This window comes from Astatotilapia calliptera, chromosome 11 (genome assembly GCF_900246225.1).
Source record: "Astatotilapia calliptera chromosome 11, fAstCal1.2, whole genome shotgun sequence".
Classification (NCBI taxonomy): domain Eukaryota; kingdom Metazoa; phylum Chordata; class Actinopteri; order Cichliformes; family Cichlidae; genus Astatotilapia; species Astatotilapia calliptera.
In genome coordinates, this window is record NC_039312.1 from 7,698,889 (window position 1) to 7,718,646 (window position 19,758).

The following is a 19,758-nucleotide window of genomic DNA, read 5'->3' on the forward strand; positions in this document are numbered from 1 at the left end:
TTATCTGTTTCTATTAAAATCATGTACCAAAACATCGAAATCCATACTTATTATTTGCTTTCACTGCATCTGCTACAAGTAGCAATTTACCCAAACAGATGATGTCGCAGATTACTTGCTGCTGAAAGTCGTATTTAGGCTTCTTCACAAGCCTGTTGTCTCAAACTGAGAGACATCAAAAAGCCAACTGAGAACCCAATTACTGGCATTATTAAAGCAGTTTTCCTTAAAAATAAAAATCACTCAAGTCGGTTCTTTAATTGTGATATTTTGTAGTATTTTTATATTTATAGAGGAAAGAGGGTTGGATAATAATTGGAAAGGGTTGTTATGAAGGAATGTAAAATTAAAGTAAAAACTAGAGTTTGTAAAATGCTGCTGTTAATTGCAATTATCTCCTATCAGTATGATTTTTAGCGTGATGGGTACTAATTGTTAATTAGAATATCCTTAAATAACTGTGCGCCATCTAAAAGTGATCTCAGGATGTTTATTGTAGCTAAAAGAGCCCAGTAAGCCCTGAAGGTGTTTTATATGTCTGAGTCACTGTGGTCAAGTTTTATAAGCTGTGATTCAAAATTTGTGTATATATATATATATGTGTGTATATGTTATAAAAATTGTTATGTTATAAAAATCATAAAAATGCTAACCGTTGCTTTGTTCTAGTTTTATTTGCCATCTTACAGAAATCTGGAATAGAAAGCCAGCAGGTCCTCGCTGTTTATTCGACCTCTGTGCCGCTGTGGATGTGACAGTTTCCCACATGCCTCCTCTCTTATTTTCCAGGTGAATGGGAAGGAAACAGGAGAGACCCTGTCAGCCTACAGCTCCTCCCCGGAGACGGTGTACGGAGCTGCTTACCTGGCCATCCTGCCCTCCCACAGACTGCTGCACGGCAGTAGCTCAGTGCGCTCCGCTCTGCAGGAAGCCTTTCAGCCAGGCAGAGGTTGGCATCTCTCCACACTCGCAACCAGCTTGTGCTCAGGCTGTTTTCAAACTGGAGTTTACACACTTTAATATGTTCTTGTATGATTACTAGCTTTTCTTTGAAGAATTGCGAACTATATTTTTTATACACTTCATTAAAGTTTTGTATTGTACTTGTCTTTATGTGTTCCATATCCTGGAGTGGATGCATGTTGGATACCTTGCGCTAATGTAAATATTTAATTTCGAACACAGTCGAGGTTTGGTTGTAGAAGCTGCAGTGGACTGTTTGTTAATTGGGTTCCCCTTGAACTAGTCTCAGTGGTGAACAGTTGTTGATAATGAGCTGCCAGGGGAAGCAGCGCTGCCTCTCATTCCCCTCCTGCCCTTTGCTCTTCAGACTCCCTGACAGACATCACCGCTCACAACCTGTTCACCGGCCGTGAGGTTCCCCTGGTCATCTCACACAAGGAGACTTTTGATGACTATCTGGATACTGTGGTTGGTGCGTTATGAACAAGTAAAAAGGATTGAAATAAGCAGCATCTTATGTCTGTTGAGTGCTTTTACCTTCTTGACATGTTCATGCTGCACATGTATGTTACAGGTGTCCCAGACTGTAATGAAGAGGATCTGTCTGTAGCTAGAGCTCTGAATCTGAGTTGGGCATCAGTGCTGAAAACTCGTGAAGATGGGACACAAACCCTCATCAACTCTGAGGAGGTCAGCACTAATACTAATCATTCTTTAATAAAAAGCAAACAACACTATTTTCATTCTTTTGTCCCTCTTCTTTTATCTGTGGCATAGTTCTCAGGCCTTACCAGAGATCAAGCCTTTAACTCTATTACCCAGAAGGCCAAAGAACAGAAGGTTGGAGGCTACCTAACCAGCTCCAAGCTCAGAGATTGGTTGATATCCAGACAGCGATACTGGGGCACACCCATCCCTGTGGTGCACTGTGGGTCATGCGGTCCGGTCGCCGTCCCTGAGGAGGAGTTACCAGTTACTCTGCCAAAGCTGCCATCGATTACAGGAAAAGGGGCGTCGCCTCTAGAAGCAGCACATGACTGGGTCAACTGCAAATGTCCCAGGTGAGAACGCTGAGTATTATCAGCCCTGTATAACGCACAGCAGGACTGTAGACTTCATTTATCCCACTTCATGTGTCTCATTAACCTTTCGTGCCATTACAAACAAATAGATAAGCAGTGTATAAGAAGGAGGGAAGGAGAAGGTACAGGATGTGACATCTTTCTTAAATCCTTAAAAATGGAGAATTAGTATTTGTAAATTGTCTATAACACGCAGTGATGCTCACAGGGCCTTACGTTCCTTCCTAATATTCAAATTAATGTAGAAAATGCACATGAAAGAGTAGCAGCTAGGAGGTGCTGAACCCTCTGTTATGCTTTTATAGACCACACAATAACAGTTTTAATGAGTGCATATAATTACTACTATAGCCTGTACTTGTTATACTGGTCAGCTGCAGTTTATTATCTAAGAACAAACATATAATGCATAAAGTGTCAGTGTCACTGCAGCCAGAAAATGCAGCTTGGGAAGCTGTTTATAGCAGCTTTTGTCATTTATGCACCTTAACATTTGCTTACAAGAGTCCAAAGAGTTTGTTGGCTACCATTGAGTGAGCCATATTATTTATTGCATAGCTGCAAATAAAATTCTTCAAAAGGCGCAAACTCCACAAAGAATGGCTGAGAGGTCTTTTTTTGTATTAGATTAACTGGAACAAGGCCCCACAAACAGGAAAAATAGCAATAGAGCAAAATCGTATTCTTGCATCAGGATTAAACATGTTTACGTCTGCTATAATGTTGAATCATTTAAAATAGAAGTCTCTGGTGACCGTTCGAGGAACTGCCTCGGAGGTCACTGCTCTGGTTCTTTTCTACAATTTGAAAAATCCGGTCCGATTAGTGTGGGAACTCCTGAATATGTTCACTCCAATCAAGCCTTTTGTTCAGTTCTGTATCTCATAGATCCCATTTGTACAAGTATCACTGGATCAACACCATCTCCTGAAGCACTGTTAGTATTAGCATCAGCACAGCCACACGTCCGTCTATGTCATACTGTATATGAGATACACGGTGTTATTCCTTTTCTAGCACAGCATAAGCGTTTTGGGGAAATGATCATGCCTGTTATGGCGTTTGTGGGCGCCTTTCCTTCCTGTGTTTCCTCAGGAGAACAACACTGACAAAATGAGATCGCTGTCAATCGGGCCTGAGAGGACTGACAGCTTTACAGGAACACTTTGCATTGAGTGCAAGCCTGTAAATTGCATGATTAATACTTTTGTTCATTCGGGGTTATGTAATCAGTGGCATCTCTGACACGAGCAGCATGAGATGATGATGATGATGATGATGGGTGTTATATAAGCCAGCTGTGTCTCGAGAGATGCACACGAATGCCCTACAAGCACGGACATGCATGCATTTACCTTTTATGCACAGTGCCTAATCATTCACACACACGGACACACACACACACACATCTCAGCAGCTCATCAGTGAATGTGCTGAATGCAGAATGACTGCTCAACTGGCGTCTCCAGAGCGCCTTGCTGACATGGGAATTCCTCTCTGAATAAGACTAATCACCGCCATGGCACCATGTTGATTAAAACCAAGGCCCACTCAGTCGCAGATGGCACAAGTCATCAGATTGTGTTCACTCACTTCCACAAAGCTACTATAATTCCCCCCCATCAGCAGTGATTGATGGCTATAATCTCAAAGACGCCGTTATCTCCTCTCTTCCCATCTCCCCTCCGTTGTTAAGTGTCTGTTGAAATTTGTTCTCGTCACTTGTCGACCATGTCCAATTAAAGTTTGCGAGGAACACAGACGGGCAGGGCGATGAGAGATGGGTGGCAGGAATGCAGTTTTGTCTGTCCTTGACGAAGTCATTTCCTGCGTGCTCATCTTTGTCTCATAACCTCTGCAGTTCTGTAAATTGGTCTGCCAACTGAACCCTGAGCTTTGATTTAGTCTGGTTTAAGAAGGTGTGCGTGCAGGTGTGGGTTTGCAGGTAAAAGGCGAGACTGCTTAGTTAGCACAACACTAACATATGAGCAGGTGGACACACAGCAGATTGGAGAGCTTTCGAGTGGACAGCTGCCTCCTTTAGCTGCATCTGTTTGAGAGCCTTTTGGCTTTTTCTGGCTCACCCTCCAAACACACACGCACATTTTACACACTCTCTCCAGCACAGGTTTGTTTTAGCTACCAACTTTTGTTGTTGGGCTCCTTTCATGGCTTAGAGAAGGCCCATCTCTGGACAGAGCACCTTTGTGTCATCAAATCTCATCCTCAGTAGTCTGGGACCAGCTGTCCATCAAATAGCCACAATCTGACTCCTGATTGGTCCATACTGGCCTGTCTGAGGAAGGAGAGGAGCATCCTTTTTCTTTCTTTCTTTCTTTGTGCACACTAATTTTCTCTTTCCATTTGAGCGCTTTTGTGATAGACTGGGTTTTGTTATACTGCTGGGTTTTCATCATATGAAATAACACCTGACTTCCAAATATTAACTGTGCTACACCTTAGCCTTGTTGCTAGGCAACCTCCAGCTCTTACCTCATCATCACAGCCTTATTATAGACTGGTATGGTAGGTGGTCGAGGAGTTTTTGCCTCTCTACGTGCGCGTGTCTGACTAAAAAAATGTGACTGTGAGATGAATCAGAACGCGTCGAGCAGTAGACGGAGTTTAAGATGAAACGGAGGCATCCCACGAGGTCCAGGAGACGACACCAGCTCCGCTGCACACACTGTAGCAAAGCTCAGAGCTGTTTCTCTGTTTGTCTTTCTGGGACACTGATTTTAAATCTTTTGAGACTCATTATAAGTAAAAGGCAGATGCTTTCACCGTTCCATTAAATGCTTTTAAACTGAAGCAGAAGTACTCTCCAAAAGCCCCGCCTCCTTCCCCCTCTTTGCCGATGTCCTCTCCTGCACTGTGAAAGTGTTGCTGGCAGATTCGCATCACATACCCAAGTGCTGTTTGGCTTGGATAGAGAGGGGCACAAGGTGGCATTTCCAACACAAACACATGATCGTGTGTGCGTCCTGCCAGTTCTTTTCCTGTTAGCACAGCCTGTTAGTCAGGGCACAAGAACAGAGCTCTGGTGCCAGGCTGGCTTCAGCTGTGCTTCTCCACGGGGACATGACCCCCACAGCCAGATGCAGGCAGCGTTACACACACACACACATGCGCGCGCACACCCACGTTAATCACATAATGAGCCATTTTCTCTGAGCATACAAACAGACATCATTCATTTGTTCACTTTCTAATTTATCAGCCTGTTTTTTTTGTTGTTTTTTTTCCCAGTCCTTCCTTTGCCAACTCTCTCTTTGTCTCTCCTGTCAGATGCAAGGGCCCAGCGAGAAGGGAAACTGACACCATGGACACATTTGTGGACTCGGCCTGGTATTATTTTAGATACACAGACCCTCACAATGCATACAGGTATAAACAGCCTCCTCTTGAAGCTTTAATATGTTCCTGTTCATCCATCTCTGGCTCAATGAGGCCAACAAATGTAGACTTATTTACTTTTCTTTCTTGCATCTTTTTTTCTTACCTTCTTTCTCACCTTTTATTACAATCGTATTTGTTTAAAAGAAAACGAGAAAAGAGGAAGTTGCAAAAGGTTCTCCAGCAGTAGGAGAAGAAGCATGTCTGTCTATTTAGATATGAAGAAAGGTCGCTGTGTAATCGCTGTGTAAATACAAACTCTATAAGTGCTATTGGTGTAAGTTGTACTCAAACTATGATTATGCTCATTGTTAGATCACCCACTCTCTCTCCCACTTGCCTGCTTGAAACACTTGTATTGGGTTGTGTACACGCAGATATGCATACGCACTTCCCTGAAAGTTGCACTCTTTGCCGGTAGAGATTATGGAGCAATGGCCGTCACCTGCTGGGGTGGCGGTGATACCCTGAGCTTAACAAAAGAGATTAATTTCCCAGTGCCCTGACCTAGCCGTAAAGCTGCTTTAAAAAGGGAGGGGGACTGCTCTCTCCATCACTTTTCTTTGCCGGACAGATTACGGCACAACAGAAAAAGCAATTACACCATTTGTGCATTTCAGTTGGATTGCTGAGCCGTATACACGCGGGGTGGGGGGTTGGGAGCGAAAATGGGAAGCGAGTGATGTTTTAAAGTAGCAAGTGCGATGAAGGAAATGGGAACAGGGTGTTATGTATTAGACTTCTTTGGCCTCTTGCCAGAAGTGAGTCCGAATTATTTTCAGCTTTGTGAGTTCATAACTCCCCTCCACCCCGGTTCAATTATCTGGAGGTGCTATCAGGCACAGAGGGAGGGTTGGAGGCAGAGACGTGTGAAGGAGAGTAATGATGTAAGTCTTCCCTAAAAAGCGTCATTACCGATACTCCATCATGACAGCCAGGCTGACTACACGCGGCTGTCCTGCCAAGATCTGAAAGCAATAGTCATAGTTTCACTATTAACTTGTGATGGCAGCCAAAATGTAAGAAGGCATTACTTTGGTACTTTTTTCTGAGTCTGAAGAAACTGAAGAGGCTTCACGATGCTTCTTTTCCTCTCTGGATTCTCGTGTGTCAGATTAAGCCTGCCCCCTGGAGGAAGACGGCGTGCATGTCTACCAAAGCACGTAACTACAAACTAGTCTCATCTGAAAAAATGCCTACTGGGATTGTAATTGGGCATTTTGCAGCTTTGAGTTGCTAATTCATTCATTTTTGGCATTGATTTTAAACATCAAAGTGCTTCAAGTGCAGATAACAAAATGACAAAGACATGAACGAGAAAACATAAAATGAATCAATTAAAATTAAAAAAAGGTAAAATAAATGATTACTGTGTAGTATTATGGCGTTAAGTGAGCAAAAGATAAAAGTTACATCGTGACAGAGCAAACCAGCAGCCTCTGTGTTTACTGAAAAGACTTCTTCCACTACATTGGTTTGTGTGGACAGATGATGATGTTTGCACAATCATTTATAGCGTCTGTGAGAGCCCAAAAAAGCTCCTATATGAAACTCAACAGACCTCATTTTAGGAAGGAAGAGATCATTCAAGGTCTTCAGAAATCCTGTCCCCTTCTTCACTGACACTTCTTCACCCTTCTTATTGTTCCTTTTCAGTTTAGCATTGCTCTTGATACTACTTTAGGCTAGTAAATGAAGTGAGCACCTCTTTAAATGTCCTCTCCGTCTTCAGGCCTTTTGAGCGCCACTTGGCAGACCACTGGCTTCCTGTGGACGTGTACATCGGAGGGAAGGAACACGCTGTTATGCACTTGTACTATGCTCGCTTCCTCTGTCATTTCTGCAAGGATCAGGGTCTTGTGGGTCACAGGTGGGGTACACTGTGGTTTATGTGTATGTGTATGTTTGTTTTTGTTTTTATTTAGTGTGCATTTGAATTTTGAGAGTGTTTGTAAGTGAAACACTCTCTTTATGTGTTACAGGGAACCTTTTCGGAAGCTCCTGGTCCAGGGTCTGATCAAGGGCCAGACGTTTAAGCTTGCAGGCAGTGGCCAGTACCTAAAGAGAGAAGAAATAAACTTCACAGGTACATGCTGCGTGCAGCTGGAGGGTGTTTGTTAATGTGACACATTTGTAACAAGTAGAAAGGAGGGGGGCTCGGAGAAATGACTGATCTTTTTTCTCTGTAATGTGTGGTAACACTGCCTCCCCGCCTCCTTCTAGCGTTGTTAGCGAGAAGCCTTCTTCATTTAAGCGCTTCAGATCGCACTTTTCCAGTTGAATGACGGGTTAATCAGACACTCTCAGGAAAAGCCAAATCACATAAAATCCTTTGAAGATACCAAAACACTGTTATACTTAGCATTTAAGGATTTATTGATTGGTAACAAGATAAACAAGAGATACTGCTAGTTATCAAAGTAGGACGTCTATTGATCCCAGCTATCTCTGACCCCATCCTGTTTCTTCCAGATAAGGAGCCAGTGGCTCTGAGTGGCGGTCGCGTTGAGGTGACGTGGGAGAAGATGAGCAAGTCCAAACACAACGGGCTGGACCCCCAAGACGTGGTCCAGCAGTACGGCGTGGACACAGTACGACTATACATCCTCTATGCGGCACCGCCTGAACAGGACATCCTGTGGAATGCTAAGAGTGAGAAGAGTCTGCAAAATTACACAGACAAGTTACTCATGATGTGTGAACTTAAATAAATCTTGTAAAAACATGCTCTTTCCTGTGTCCTGTGTGTGTTGACCCACTCCAGCCGATGCTCTTGCTGGCGTTCTACGATGGCAGTCTCGACTGTGGCAGCTGGTGACCAAGCTGAGAGCAGCACGGCAGCTCGGAGATGTCCCCAACCCCAGGCTGCTGAAAAAGAAAGAGCTCGCGGAGGCCAAAAAGATCTGGGAGAACAAGAACTACGCAATTCAAGAGGTAACTGCTCTGCAGCCTAAAGGCCTTTACACACAGAGCGCGTCGTGATGATGAGTTGGTCCTGATGTTTCTAAACAAGAAAGGGAAGAAACTGAGATTCTGGGTTCATCCGATTCTCACTAGAAGGCAGCAGAAGGCAGACTTTTAATGGTTTGATCCAGGAGTTGAAGCTGTATAATGGCTGCTTTTGTCCATATTTCATGATGTCAGTTGGGCACTTTAAGCTCTTTTTGACAGAGCTAGGATCACATCTGTGTGTTTAGCTGTGTGTCTGAAGTAAAACAGTATTCTTTTACTATTTCCGTATCATCATTTTGAGCTACGAACACATTTATTCCCAAATGCAGTCTAACATATCAAGTGTGTTTATTCGGATCCGAAAAATTGAGCTTGTTTCGAAAAAAGTCAGTGCTGCAAATTTGTCTGTGTGAGCAGCTCCAGTGAGAACGAGTGAATCCAACTCCAGGCCTCGAGGGCCGGTGTCCTGAAGGTTTTAGATGTGTGCTTGATCCAACACAGTTGATTTAAATGTCTAAATAACCTCCTCAACGTGTCTTGAAGTTCTGCAGAGGCCTGGGAATGAACTATTCATTTGAATCAGATGTGTTGACCCAGAGTGATGTCTATAACCTGCAGGACACCGGCCCTTGAGGCCTGGAGTTGGACACCCCTGGCTTAAGCGTCTCATTGTGACATTAAACTGTGACATATTGCAGCACTTCTCACCAGCAGGGGTCAGATATGTGCCCGGTGTCAAATCTCGGGTTGTCAGTGAGATTTAACATTCACTGTCCTTCGGCAACATATTGCATCTGTCATTTTGCTCCGTTTTGAATTTCGCTCTCAGCTTGTTCCTCTTATCTGTGCTAAAGTTGTTGATGCCTGGTATTAATTAATATCCTTCAGCCTTTTGCCACTTTGTTAATTGTTACAGTTGGAAGGCACGTTAAGAAGTCTTTTCTCATTTATAAGGCACCAAATGACACCAAGTAATATATCACTCGTTACACAGTCTCGCAGTACAAAGTCCTGAGTTGTGGCATTTCAGTGCTAAACATCCGTCGCAACCTGAAACCCCTGGAATAAAGGGTAGCAGCAGAAGGCGCTGGAAATTGATTTTAAACTGTCTCCTTTCACACTTTATAAATAGCCTTCTCTGGCTGCCAGGTTTGATAGTCGCTCTCTACCCCCCGCCTCCCACCTCAAGGCCATTGCTTTCAAAGGACCTCAGGCTGTTTGCCCTAAGCCCTCAAAGCCGAGGCTGTCCTTTGATCTGTCCCTCAAAAGCCTCGTTGATAAACCTGCTCCCTGTGGACCCTCCCAAATGGCTCCCTTTTCCATGAAAGCTGAGCAGGGGAATGTTGACTCGCTTTGTGGCTTCAGCTGGTCCACATGACAATAACAGACTGGAGGCCCGTCTTCTGAACCTGTCATTGTTTTCCAGTGATTCATCAGAGGCACACTCTGTAATAATAAGTGACAACACCAACCCATCTGGAAGCAGCCATATGTCTAGGATCCAGAAACGCATCATAAAGCCTCAGACTGTTGTTTTTACTCACCAACTGTGCCGTGTTTCTCTGTTGGTGTTTTCAGGTGACGACTCACTTCACAGAGGACTTCCTGTTCAACGCAGCCATATCTCGCCTAATGGGACTCACTAACACACTGAGCGTGAGTGCACTCTCTTATATCTTGAAGGACAGTGATGTGCAAAAAAGTCTATTTCATATATATTTTATTTCCAAGGAGCCAGACTTCCTCTTGTAATTTTTTAATGTGGTCACAGACGATGGTTCTCCAGGGTTTCTGAAGGTCTTTCAAGGTTTTTCTGTGGACATTGGCTGCTTTTTCACTCATTTTCAGTCCAGTCTCTGTTTCTTTTGTTGAATCCATGAAAAATGCCTAAGATAACATAGTTTGACAGGCATAAAATTATATTTTTGCACCAAGCGCTAAAGCGCTATTAGCCTAAAACTTAGCTAAAAATAAATAAATACATCAATACATCAGATGAGCAACATCTAAAGTCATGTCCTTAAGAAATAGGAAAAGGAATCCAGAAAAGAGCTGATAAAGGACCTGATAGGTCTTAGTGTAGCTGTCAAGAAGCTATTCTTAAGGCAGGGACAAATAGCTGAGGAGTGACATCAGAATCAGTGGTAGCATGTTTGATGGAGTGATGAATCCAACTGTGAAATTTTTGTTGTTAATATGTACAGAGGAGCCAGGAGAGAGATACAACAGCAAGTGTGTACAGTCATCTTTAACACAGTTGAAGCTCTGTCGTGGTTTGAGAGCCAGTGGTCATGGAGATCTTGTCCAAACAAAGTAGAATCAGATTTTGATCCATCATCAAGAAAGTGCTTGATTGGCAGCAGTTTCATTTTTCAGCATGACAATGATCTCAAACACACTGCCAGTGCAGTAAAAGCATACCTGCATAGAAAAACATCAATCAGTTGTAGATTGGCCTCCTCAAAGCCTGGACCTCAACATTGTTGAAGCAGTGTGGGATCATCCTGACACTGAATAAGACAGCGAACATCCAAACAGCATTAATGTTTGTCCTTCAAGATGCCTGGAAAACTGTTCCTAAAACTGCTTAAAGAAATGACAAGAAAGCTGCCTAAGAGAGTTCAGGCTGTTGAAGAATAAAAGTGATCACACCAAATATTGACTTTAAAGCTCATTGTACAAACTCTGTTTTTGCCTTCTATACTGTACTTTCGTCAGTGTTCTCACGTTTCAGTAAATCATTGCACCTATTTCCCCATTTTCCTTGCAAAATATGAATAAATGAGGCGTGACTCAACTGAGGCGAACTAACTGCAAATATGGTACAAGTATTGTTTGAACTGAACACACTGGAAATCACATTTTCTCCACTGCTTCTGTGTGTCTAGAGTGCAACAGTCAGGCTGTTGCAACACAGCGTGGAGTTTGAGGAAGCTCTGGCTGCCCTGGTTATGATGACAGCACCCATGGCCCCTCACTTAGCTTCTGAGCTTTGGGCAGGTTGGTGAAGTTCATGTGCATATTTAATGTAAAGAAGAAATGTGTCACATGATGACACACACAGCTTCTTACACTTAACCGCTTGTCGGATGATATTTAAATAGTTGTAAATGAGGATAATTTTGGTGTGTAAAAGAGGAAGCGGCCTCTGCTAAACTTCTAATTTACACTAGTGAACACCCAACGATGAGTGGTGATGATCAGTACACTCTGCCTGAAATAAACAGTGCTGAGAAGCTAAACAACAGAAAGGAAGCTCTAGCGTCACTTTCTGTGTCTCGTGTGGAAGCGTGCCCTTGCGCTGCCCTGGAGGACATCCTTTTCTTTTCATGGATGCACGGACGCGAGCTTTCTGCATACAGCCGAGAGAGGAGAGAACCAGAAAACAGAGTCCAGCTGAAAGGAAAGCGTATAGCGTGTGTGCTGGTTTTAATGAGTGACAATGAGCACGTTTTGTGTTTGTGTGTGCTCATGTACATCATGTACGTATAGCAGAAGAAGCTATAGAAGCTTAAGTTGTTTTTTAGTGAAACAAAGTTGAGCACGATAGCATCAGCAAACTTCGTTTTGTTTATTGTCCTACCCCCACCCCATTTAAAAAAAATTAAAAAAATTCCTCAGTTATTCAGCTTACTCGAGTTTCACTGCATAGTTTCCCCGGTACGTGTTCGTCATGTTTTGCCCCCACAGTCTGAGAATCACCAATGCAGAGCGTTATAAACAGGACATACAAGATGTGTGACCTCTGCCGCACTGTACTTTACTCTCTGAGCCCTTCATCGTAATTTCACACACACAGTGCAGGATAGAGGAAGTTCACATCCTTCCCTTGGGCCTCCAGAGGACAGGAGCTCGCTGTAAGAATAGCTGCGTCGTTGTTGTATGACCCATTACCGAGATGTTGTCTCAGCATAAAGATTAACAAATACAAGCAACATTAAAGTAATCCGCAGAACTAAAAATTAAATGTGTATATAACTTTTCTTTCTTTAAAAAAACAAACATTTCTGGCTGACTCTTTTGTACCTCCGCATACGTTTCCTGAGAGTCGGCAAATATTGTCCATGTTGGGTCTTTCCCAGGTCTTTGCCAGGTGAAACACCCCCTCAGCCCCATCCTCCAACATGAAGGGGATGTCCTGCAGCAGTCCTGGCCGACTGTGGACCCAGAGTATCTGGAGGTCCCTGACTTTGTGGAATTGTCTGTACTGGTAAGTTCAGATAAACGTGAACTCACTCAATATGCATCACTGCTGAAGGTTCTGACTCTGTGACCGAACAATAAATACAGAAATAAATGGTTGTCAAAGTTAAATGAAGCGCTTACATTTCCTAATTCCTTTTCTTTTGTTGGTCATTGCACTTGTACATGTAAACATTGTGAAGACAACCTGCTGAAGTTCAAACTGAGCATCAGAATGCGGAAGAAAGGTCGTGTAAGTGAACATGGAATGATTGTTGGTGTCAGATGGGCTGTTCTGAGTATTTCAGAAACTACTGGGATTTTCCCACCCAACTGTCTCTGGAGTTTATACAGAATGGTCTGACAAAGCGAAACTATCCACTGAGCAAACGTTCTGTGGGTGAAAATACCTTGTTGATGCCAGAGGTCAGGGGACAATGGCCAGACTGCTTTGAGCTGATAGCAACAGGAATTCAAATAACCACCAGTAACAATCAGGGAACACTCCATATTATGGTGGTTAACACATTTACCTAACATGCAGAATAATCCTCAGTTTGACACTGGGAGGAGACACAAACTGGACAACAGAAGATTAGAGAAATGTCTTGATTTCTGCTGTGATATTTGGATGTTAGGTTCAGAATTTGGTGTTTAAAAAAAGACAAAACGCATGTATCCATAAATAATGCTGGTGATGGTGTTCTAATGGCACGCATTAGTCCCTTAGTACCAATGTTTTAACACCTACCTGAGTATTGCTGATGCTCATGTCTGTCCCTTTAAATGTGCACTCAAATGCCACCAGTCACCAGATCTCATCCAGTCGAGCACCCTTGGTGGTCCAATCCAGTACTACCAAGGTGTACCTAACAAAGTGGCCAGTGAGTGTATATACAGAACTTTATTAAGACTGTTTTTCTCATACGTCCTCTAGCATTTCCTGAAACTCTCCACTTTTACTTCCATGATTACTTCCATAGTCTGTAATTTTCAGGAGAGCCTATGATTAGCCTCTGTGTGCTTGTGCGCGCGCGGATAGATGTCTTTACAAGTTCGTGCGTACCTGTGTGTTTATGCGTCAGCATGTCGGACACTGTGCTTAAAGTTAAAAAGACAAGTTGGTCAGTAATTAGAAGTTAAGAACAGAGTTCCTGCCTTGCTGTCACTCACTCACTCGTGTACTTTCTTTACAAAAAACCCAACAAAAAAAACGCCTGTTAGCCAAAATGAAGCCTGTGACTGGTTCTAAGCTGAGTACATCATCATCGGGAATTCAAGTATCGGTGTTTTTCAACATGCAAAGACAATCAGAGGATGTATCCAGCTGTGATAGTGTTTTGTTTTGTTTTAAAAGAAAATCCATTTGTATCAGAGTGCTATTCTTCGTTCTGCCCTGGATATCCACTAGGCTAATAGATAAAAGCTCCAACTGCTGTAATGTGACTATTTTCTCTTTTAGGAGGTAGTATCCCCCTGAGAAAACCTGCTAATCCCTTCTCACACGCACACACACCTGTGATTTCAACAAACACTACGCTGAATAACAGCGCTGCTCATTCACTTGAGTTTTACGTGGAAAAAGAGACGAGAAACACGAGACAGAAATGGGTGTGTCCACTTATTCTATTCCCACTACAGAGATATAAATCTCATTGCAGTGACATTTTGGGAAATCAGCACATTTCTGTGTAAATACTCAGTTAGGTAAGGGTTACCTTAGCAAGAAGAAGTAGTGTTTATGGTTAGGACGGGTCTCCAGGAAACCCACCAGCACACGTCTGAGTGCGGGTGGGTGTGCCCAGTTCTGTTCTCACAATACTCCATATGTATTTTCCGTGTCTTAGTGAAAATAATACTCTTTTACACATCTCTGAGTCACACGCACTGTATATATATTTGAGCTTCCATTGCTCAGTGATGATGATGATGGTGGTGGTTTTCCCTTAGACTGAGCGCTCTGTTGTGGCTTTCCTCACTCTCAGTCCTCTAATCACGTACTCGGGTTTGTCCCAGAATGGAGGCCAATCCCGAGCACACGCACACACAAGCGTGCACACCCTTAATTTACAACCACCTAAAAGCAGCATCATGTTCAGCGTGTGCACACATACATTTGCTTCCAAACATACAAGACCGAGTGTCCTTACCATGCGTACCACTAACTATGTGTTTTAAAGGATGCACTGTATATGTAGAGGGAAAAGGTGGAGTCTGCTATTTTAGGAGTTTTGTGCCAGTTTATAATACAACTTTCAATGGCAGTACTTTTGTTTTTCAAAATAACCGAATGGAAAAAAACTTTCAGTAACTTCTTTCATCTGTCGCCTTCTGTTTCTTACTCTTAGATAAACAACAAGTCCTGTGGCATGGTGACCGTCCCTGTGCAGGTGTCCAAAGATACCAGTCGGGTACAGCAGCTGGTTCTGGAGAGCCCCGTCGGACAGAAGTTTCTGCGCGAACGCAGCATAAAGAGAGCCATCTTGTCTCCCAGGACTGCTCTCATCAACTTCCTTGTTGATGAGTGACACTGGATTGTTCACCACTGCTTTTGAGACAGACAAAAGAGGTGGACTTTTTAAAAATCTATTTAAGAAAACCTGAAAGGCTGAACGTCAGTTCAGATAAAAATTGAATGATATCAATGTAAATATCTATATAGGCATTTTATTTATGTTTTCTATTTTAATAAAAGAGCAACTGCAGGTTTCCAGTCTCTTTAATGCAGCACCTATCTTTTCTAAATCAGACTCCCAATTATTCAGGACCTCACCTCCACCCAAAGACCACTTTAGATTCCAGTCATTGTTCACATTCTCTACCTTAAGCATCGCACTCACAGCTTCACACCTCTCAATCTACCAATGCACGTCTCAGCCAAGTCATGCAGCTGTGCCTTATCAGCACTTGTGTGCACCTCCGAGCCTGTTTTTGGGCTGCACAGACATAGACTGCCATTTGGCTACTGGATGCGGCGCTGCGTGAACCCTGGCCAGCTGGAGTTAACTGAAGGGCCTCACGCGGTCAGGGGATTTTTAACCTTGCCACCGCATCATTTGTTCTGTCCCTCATGGCCAACTATGCCTATTCATGGGCTCTGTGTCTTGACATTAGACCAACATGACTCAGCCCTTAGCGCTGTCCTAGCAGAGCGCACACACCAGAGGCACTGAAATGTATCTGTGAACACGCCTACTGGCCTATCTGGAATGAGTATGAGTAAGCAGTCACTTGATATGTAAAACAATTTCCCCCTCGTCAAGTTATTGTGCCCACACCTCCGATTAGTTGAGTTTTTTAAAGCTATATGGATAATAGCTAAGGACATGCTTTTAATTTGATAAGAATCATATTGGCCAGCTTGCAGCTGATAAAATCATGGCTTGCTGTATATATTGTTTTTAGTTACTCATGCTGAATTTTTAAAATGTGCAGACGCACAAAAAACATGTTTCTTACTGACCCCCTCAATCCTTTTCCCATATTTTGGTGCTTTATCTCTCAGCATCAGGTGACAGGAAGAGGCTCACAAGAGAGACAGAATAACAGGAAGTGAAACCAGGAATTAGAGGAGGGGAGTAAAGAACTTTTAACTCTGTTCGTTGTTTTTCTCATTGTCACAATGGCTTGATGCCGTCGCAACCGAAAACAAAGCGAGACAAAGAAACGGAGGCATTTACCTTCTCTGTGCTCATCTCTGTGTCACACATTCAAACAGTCTGTTTTAAAATAGGCATTACAACCAGAAGGAGTTTGTTTTTAAACCCCTGATCTCTTCCTTTTTTGCAGCTCTTTTCACACCTTCATTTACTTTTCTCACTGGTAACAGCAGCTAATAAGCATGGCTGAACTTCAGGTGGCCTCAAAAATGGGCCCTGAGTTGCTGTTTCATTAAACAACAGTTACACTGTTGCTCTCTTTAGAGCAGTCTGAGTGACATGATAGAAAATCCTTCCTGGACTAAAGTTAGCCCCTTTGAATAAATTTGATCTGAACTGCAGTGATGCATTCGTTTTGTCACTTTCAGCTCATGGCATCATTTAACATTTTTTATCATCTCTGCAGTTTCCATGACGACGAGGATCATTGAAAAGGCAACAATAATCCACTGTGACTCACTTTCTCTTCAGATCGCAGTCATACCCTTTCTTACACAAGACATGTACAGCATGGATTGTCTTTGATGAGATTAACTAAATCACTCCTCTGCCTCTTGAGAAATTCTGCTGTTGAGATGGATGAGGGTGGAGCACACAGCAGCGCAGTCCCGGTCACCCTCCATTGCAGCAGTCGAGTCCCTGGACTGGGGCTGTGTGTTCCCACAGGGGGACGTTGTAATGCCACAGCTCATTATCTTGCAGGATGACCTCAAGGCTGGAAAAGTAGTCATCTGTGGGTACTCTTTGCTTACACAATGAGCTCACACACAGTTTCATTAGTTCCTTAATTGTATTTGAAACGAAACTCTTGGGTAGTGTGTGATTATACACTTAACTGCCACACCTTAATTTATTAATTTGCAATACTGTGCAAAAGTTTTAAGTCACCCTTCATTTACTTATATTTTAAATCTGAAATAGGTGCAGTGATTTACTGAAAGATGTTAGAAAATAGATCGAAATGGAGTATGTAAGGCAAAAACTGAGTTGGTACCATTCTGATGAGTCTGAAAGACAACACTTAGTATGGCCGTCTTTATTCTTCAACACAACCTAAACTCTCTTGCCGTTTCTTTAAGTAGTCTTCAGGAATAGTTCTACAGGCTTCATGAAGGACATTCAAAGCTCTTTGGATGTTTGCTGCTTTTTTTCTGTTCTCTATCAGGATGATCTCACACTGCTTCAATAATATTGCGATCTGGGTTCTGGGGTGGCCAGTCCATGGCTGATGGGGTTCCACTGTGCGTATCTAGATACGCTTTTACTGCACTGGAAGTGTTTGGGATTATTATCAAGCTAAAAAATGAAACCATGGCCAATCAATTGCTTTCCATATGGTATTCCATGGTGGATCAGAATCACAATTCCATTTTGACAAGATTCCCAACACAGCTGGCTGAAATCCAGCTCCAAAACCAGGACACTTTGACGAGCCCACTGTGTTTTACAGACGTTTGTAGACACTCTGTTGCACATCTTCCCTGAGCTCCTCGCTACATACTGATGACAATTTGAACCACAATTTTCAAATTTGGATTCATCACTCCATCAGACCTGTTGTCACTGATTTTTCAGTCCAGTTCTTGAGTAATTTGGGATACCTCAGCCTTTTCATCTTGTTCCCCTTCCTTAAGAATTGCTTCCTGACAGCCACCCTTCCACTGAGACCATTTCTCATGAAATTTCAGTGAACAGTCGATGAATCAACTGAAGGGTTAGGTGTTTGTTAAGGACATAATTTTTAAATTCAGTTCATCTGCTGTAGATAGTTTGCTTGAATGATTTCACAGGTCAGTATTGAGTGGCTTAAACAAACAAAACAAAAAGAAAACATTCATCTGAAAAAGGTCAGGTACAAGGACTGGACTAAAAATGAAAAGACTTTTAGAAAGCCTGGAGAAATACTGCTCAAGACCACTTAAAAAATGACACAGTCTGGCTGCTTGGAAGCAAAATGTAAAGAAATAAGGAGTGGTTTAAGACGATCCACTCTAGATTATGTTTACTGTGCCGGCTATATCCCTCTCTGTGCAGAGGAACACTTTCTAAGGTGTTTTGTTTTGTATTGAAAGGATCCATGTATAATCTTAGTACAAACACCGATGTCCTCACTGTAAAGCTGTCCAAGGCTGTATCATAAAGCATTGGCCAGTGTTCATTCTTCCTTTGCTGTTCTTTCATCCATCTTTACATGCAGGTTTTTCAAACATATCTATTTATTCCACCTATTTCCATCTAACCAGTCAAACTGTTGTGTCTTGTCACGTAGAGTTGTTACTGCTAATGCTTCAAAGTAAAAGCCGACAATTCCACAAACTGCATCTGCTTTTATGGAAGCGTTAATGCCTTACAACAACAAAAAAGACTTCTGAGCATTAGTTTAAGAATATATGGCATTATCTGCTGTGCAGATTTCATTAACTGCTACATTTTCATTGCTTGTTTACAAAATGCCTTGGCACATATCCTTATAAAAGAGTAACAACAGAGCTTTGGATTCCTGGAAATAATAGTAGTTAGTGCTACTAACTGTCCCCTCTAAGATATGATGTAACCATGAACATGTAGGAAGTCTGAAACCTGGCTTTTTTTGTTTGTTTGTTTATATCCCATTTTTCTCTTTTAATGAGGCTCTAATGACACAATTACCATAACGGGTGAAATTAAATGAGCTCATGTTTTCCAGAGTTATTGTCACCACATGCTTGGATTTTCCCCATAGATATTTAGCAAAGTAAATGCAGAACATAGCAACACCAATATTATGGATGGCACACAGATAATATTCAAAATAGTTTTTAATTTAAGTCAGTCTGGAGATATAATTTTGTCACTTTTATGATGCTTTCTCAAATGTTTAGTTTATTACGTTTTGTACAAGACATCCAGGGTTCAAATCCAGGACACTCACTGCAATTTCATGTCAGAGTGCCATGTTAGCAACATTTTAGATATAAGATTTTGGACATATTCATTAATGTCCCACACTGCATGCTGCAACTGCATCTTTATTTGAAATAAATAATATTTTATAACTTTGTGGATGCTGGTCAATTTATTTAAGCAATAACACATTTGAGCAGCTGCTCTGGTTTGTCCTTTTTCCCCTTCTTTACAGCAATAGTGCTCCCAGCTGTCCTGATGAATGTGTTTAAGGGGTAAGTAAAGCAAGTTAGGCCTCCTGCTTAGGGGGGGGGGGTGATTGCATTACAGTGACTGTTTCTTCAGGCTAAACCTTTTATTATGCCACCAGGCTTCATACCCCAACTCTGCCTCAAATATTCCAGACGGGTCAGGACACAATGCAAAGGGGTTACACTGTGTGTGTGTGTGTGTGTGTGTGTGTGTGTTTTGCATGAACAGGAATGTGTGATGTCATTCAGCAATAAACAGACAGGCCTGTTAATACCCAAACCACATAAAAACACACCCATGCAGTAGTTACTGTACAGCTTTATGAATATTAAATTACACAGATTGTTATGAGAAGTGGGACTAGTTTAAGCAGTTGTGTCAGGGGCTAT

The 19,758-nt window shown here is 42.5% G+C and overlaps 1 protein-coding gene across 2 annotated transcripts in view; it reads left to right on the plus strand.

Moving 5' to 3' along the window:
• Positions 1–15,284, plus strand: part of lars2 (leucyl-tRNA synthetase 2, mitochondrial) — a 34,936-nt gene extending 19,652 nt beyond the window's left edge. Inside the window, exons 9-21 of one of the 2 annotated variants that reach the window (XM_026184495.1) lie at positions 790–949; positions 1,331–1,435; positions 1,538–1,653; positions 1,741–2,024; positions 5,334–5,432; positions 7,174–7,311; positions 7,424–7,527; positions 7,914–8,093; positions 8,206–8,375; positions 9,972–10,049; positions 11,282–11,393; positions 12,476–12,603; positions 14,924–15,284. In XM_026184495.1, coding sequence (XP_026040280.1) covers positions 790–949; positions 1,331–1,435; positions 1,538–1,653; positions 1,741–2,024; positions 5,334–5,432; positions 7,174–7,311; positions 7,424–7,527; positions 7,914–8,093; positions 8,206–8,375; positions 9,972–10,049; positions 11,282–11,393; positions 12,476–12,603; positions 14,924–15,103 — 1,854 coding nt within the window. In that variant the 3' untranslated portion in view covers positions 15,104–15,284. The remainder of the gene's footprint in view (positions 1–789; positions 950–1,330; positions 1,436–1,537; positions 1,654–1,740; positions 2,025–5,333; positions 5,433–7,173; positions 7,312–7,423; positions 7,528–7,913; positions 8,094–8,205; positions 8,376–9,971; positions 10,050–11,281; positions 11,394–12,475; positions 12,604–14,923) is intronic. The other variant, XM_026184496.1, reaches the window with a different exon arrangement.
• Positions 15,285–19,758: the final 4,474 nt, after the last annotated feature.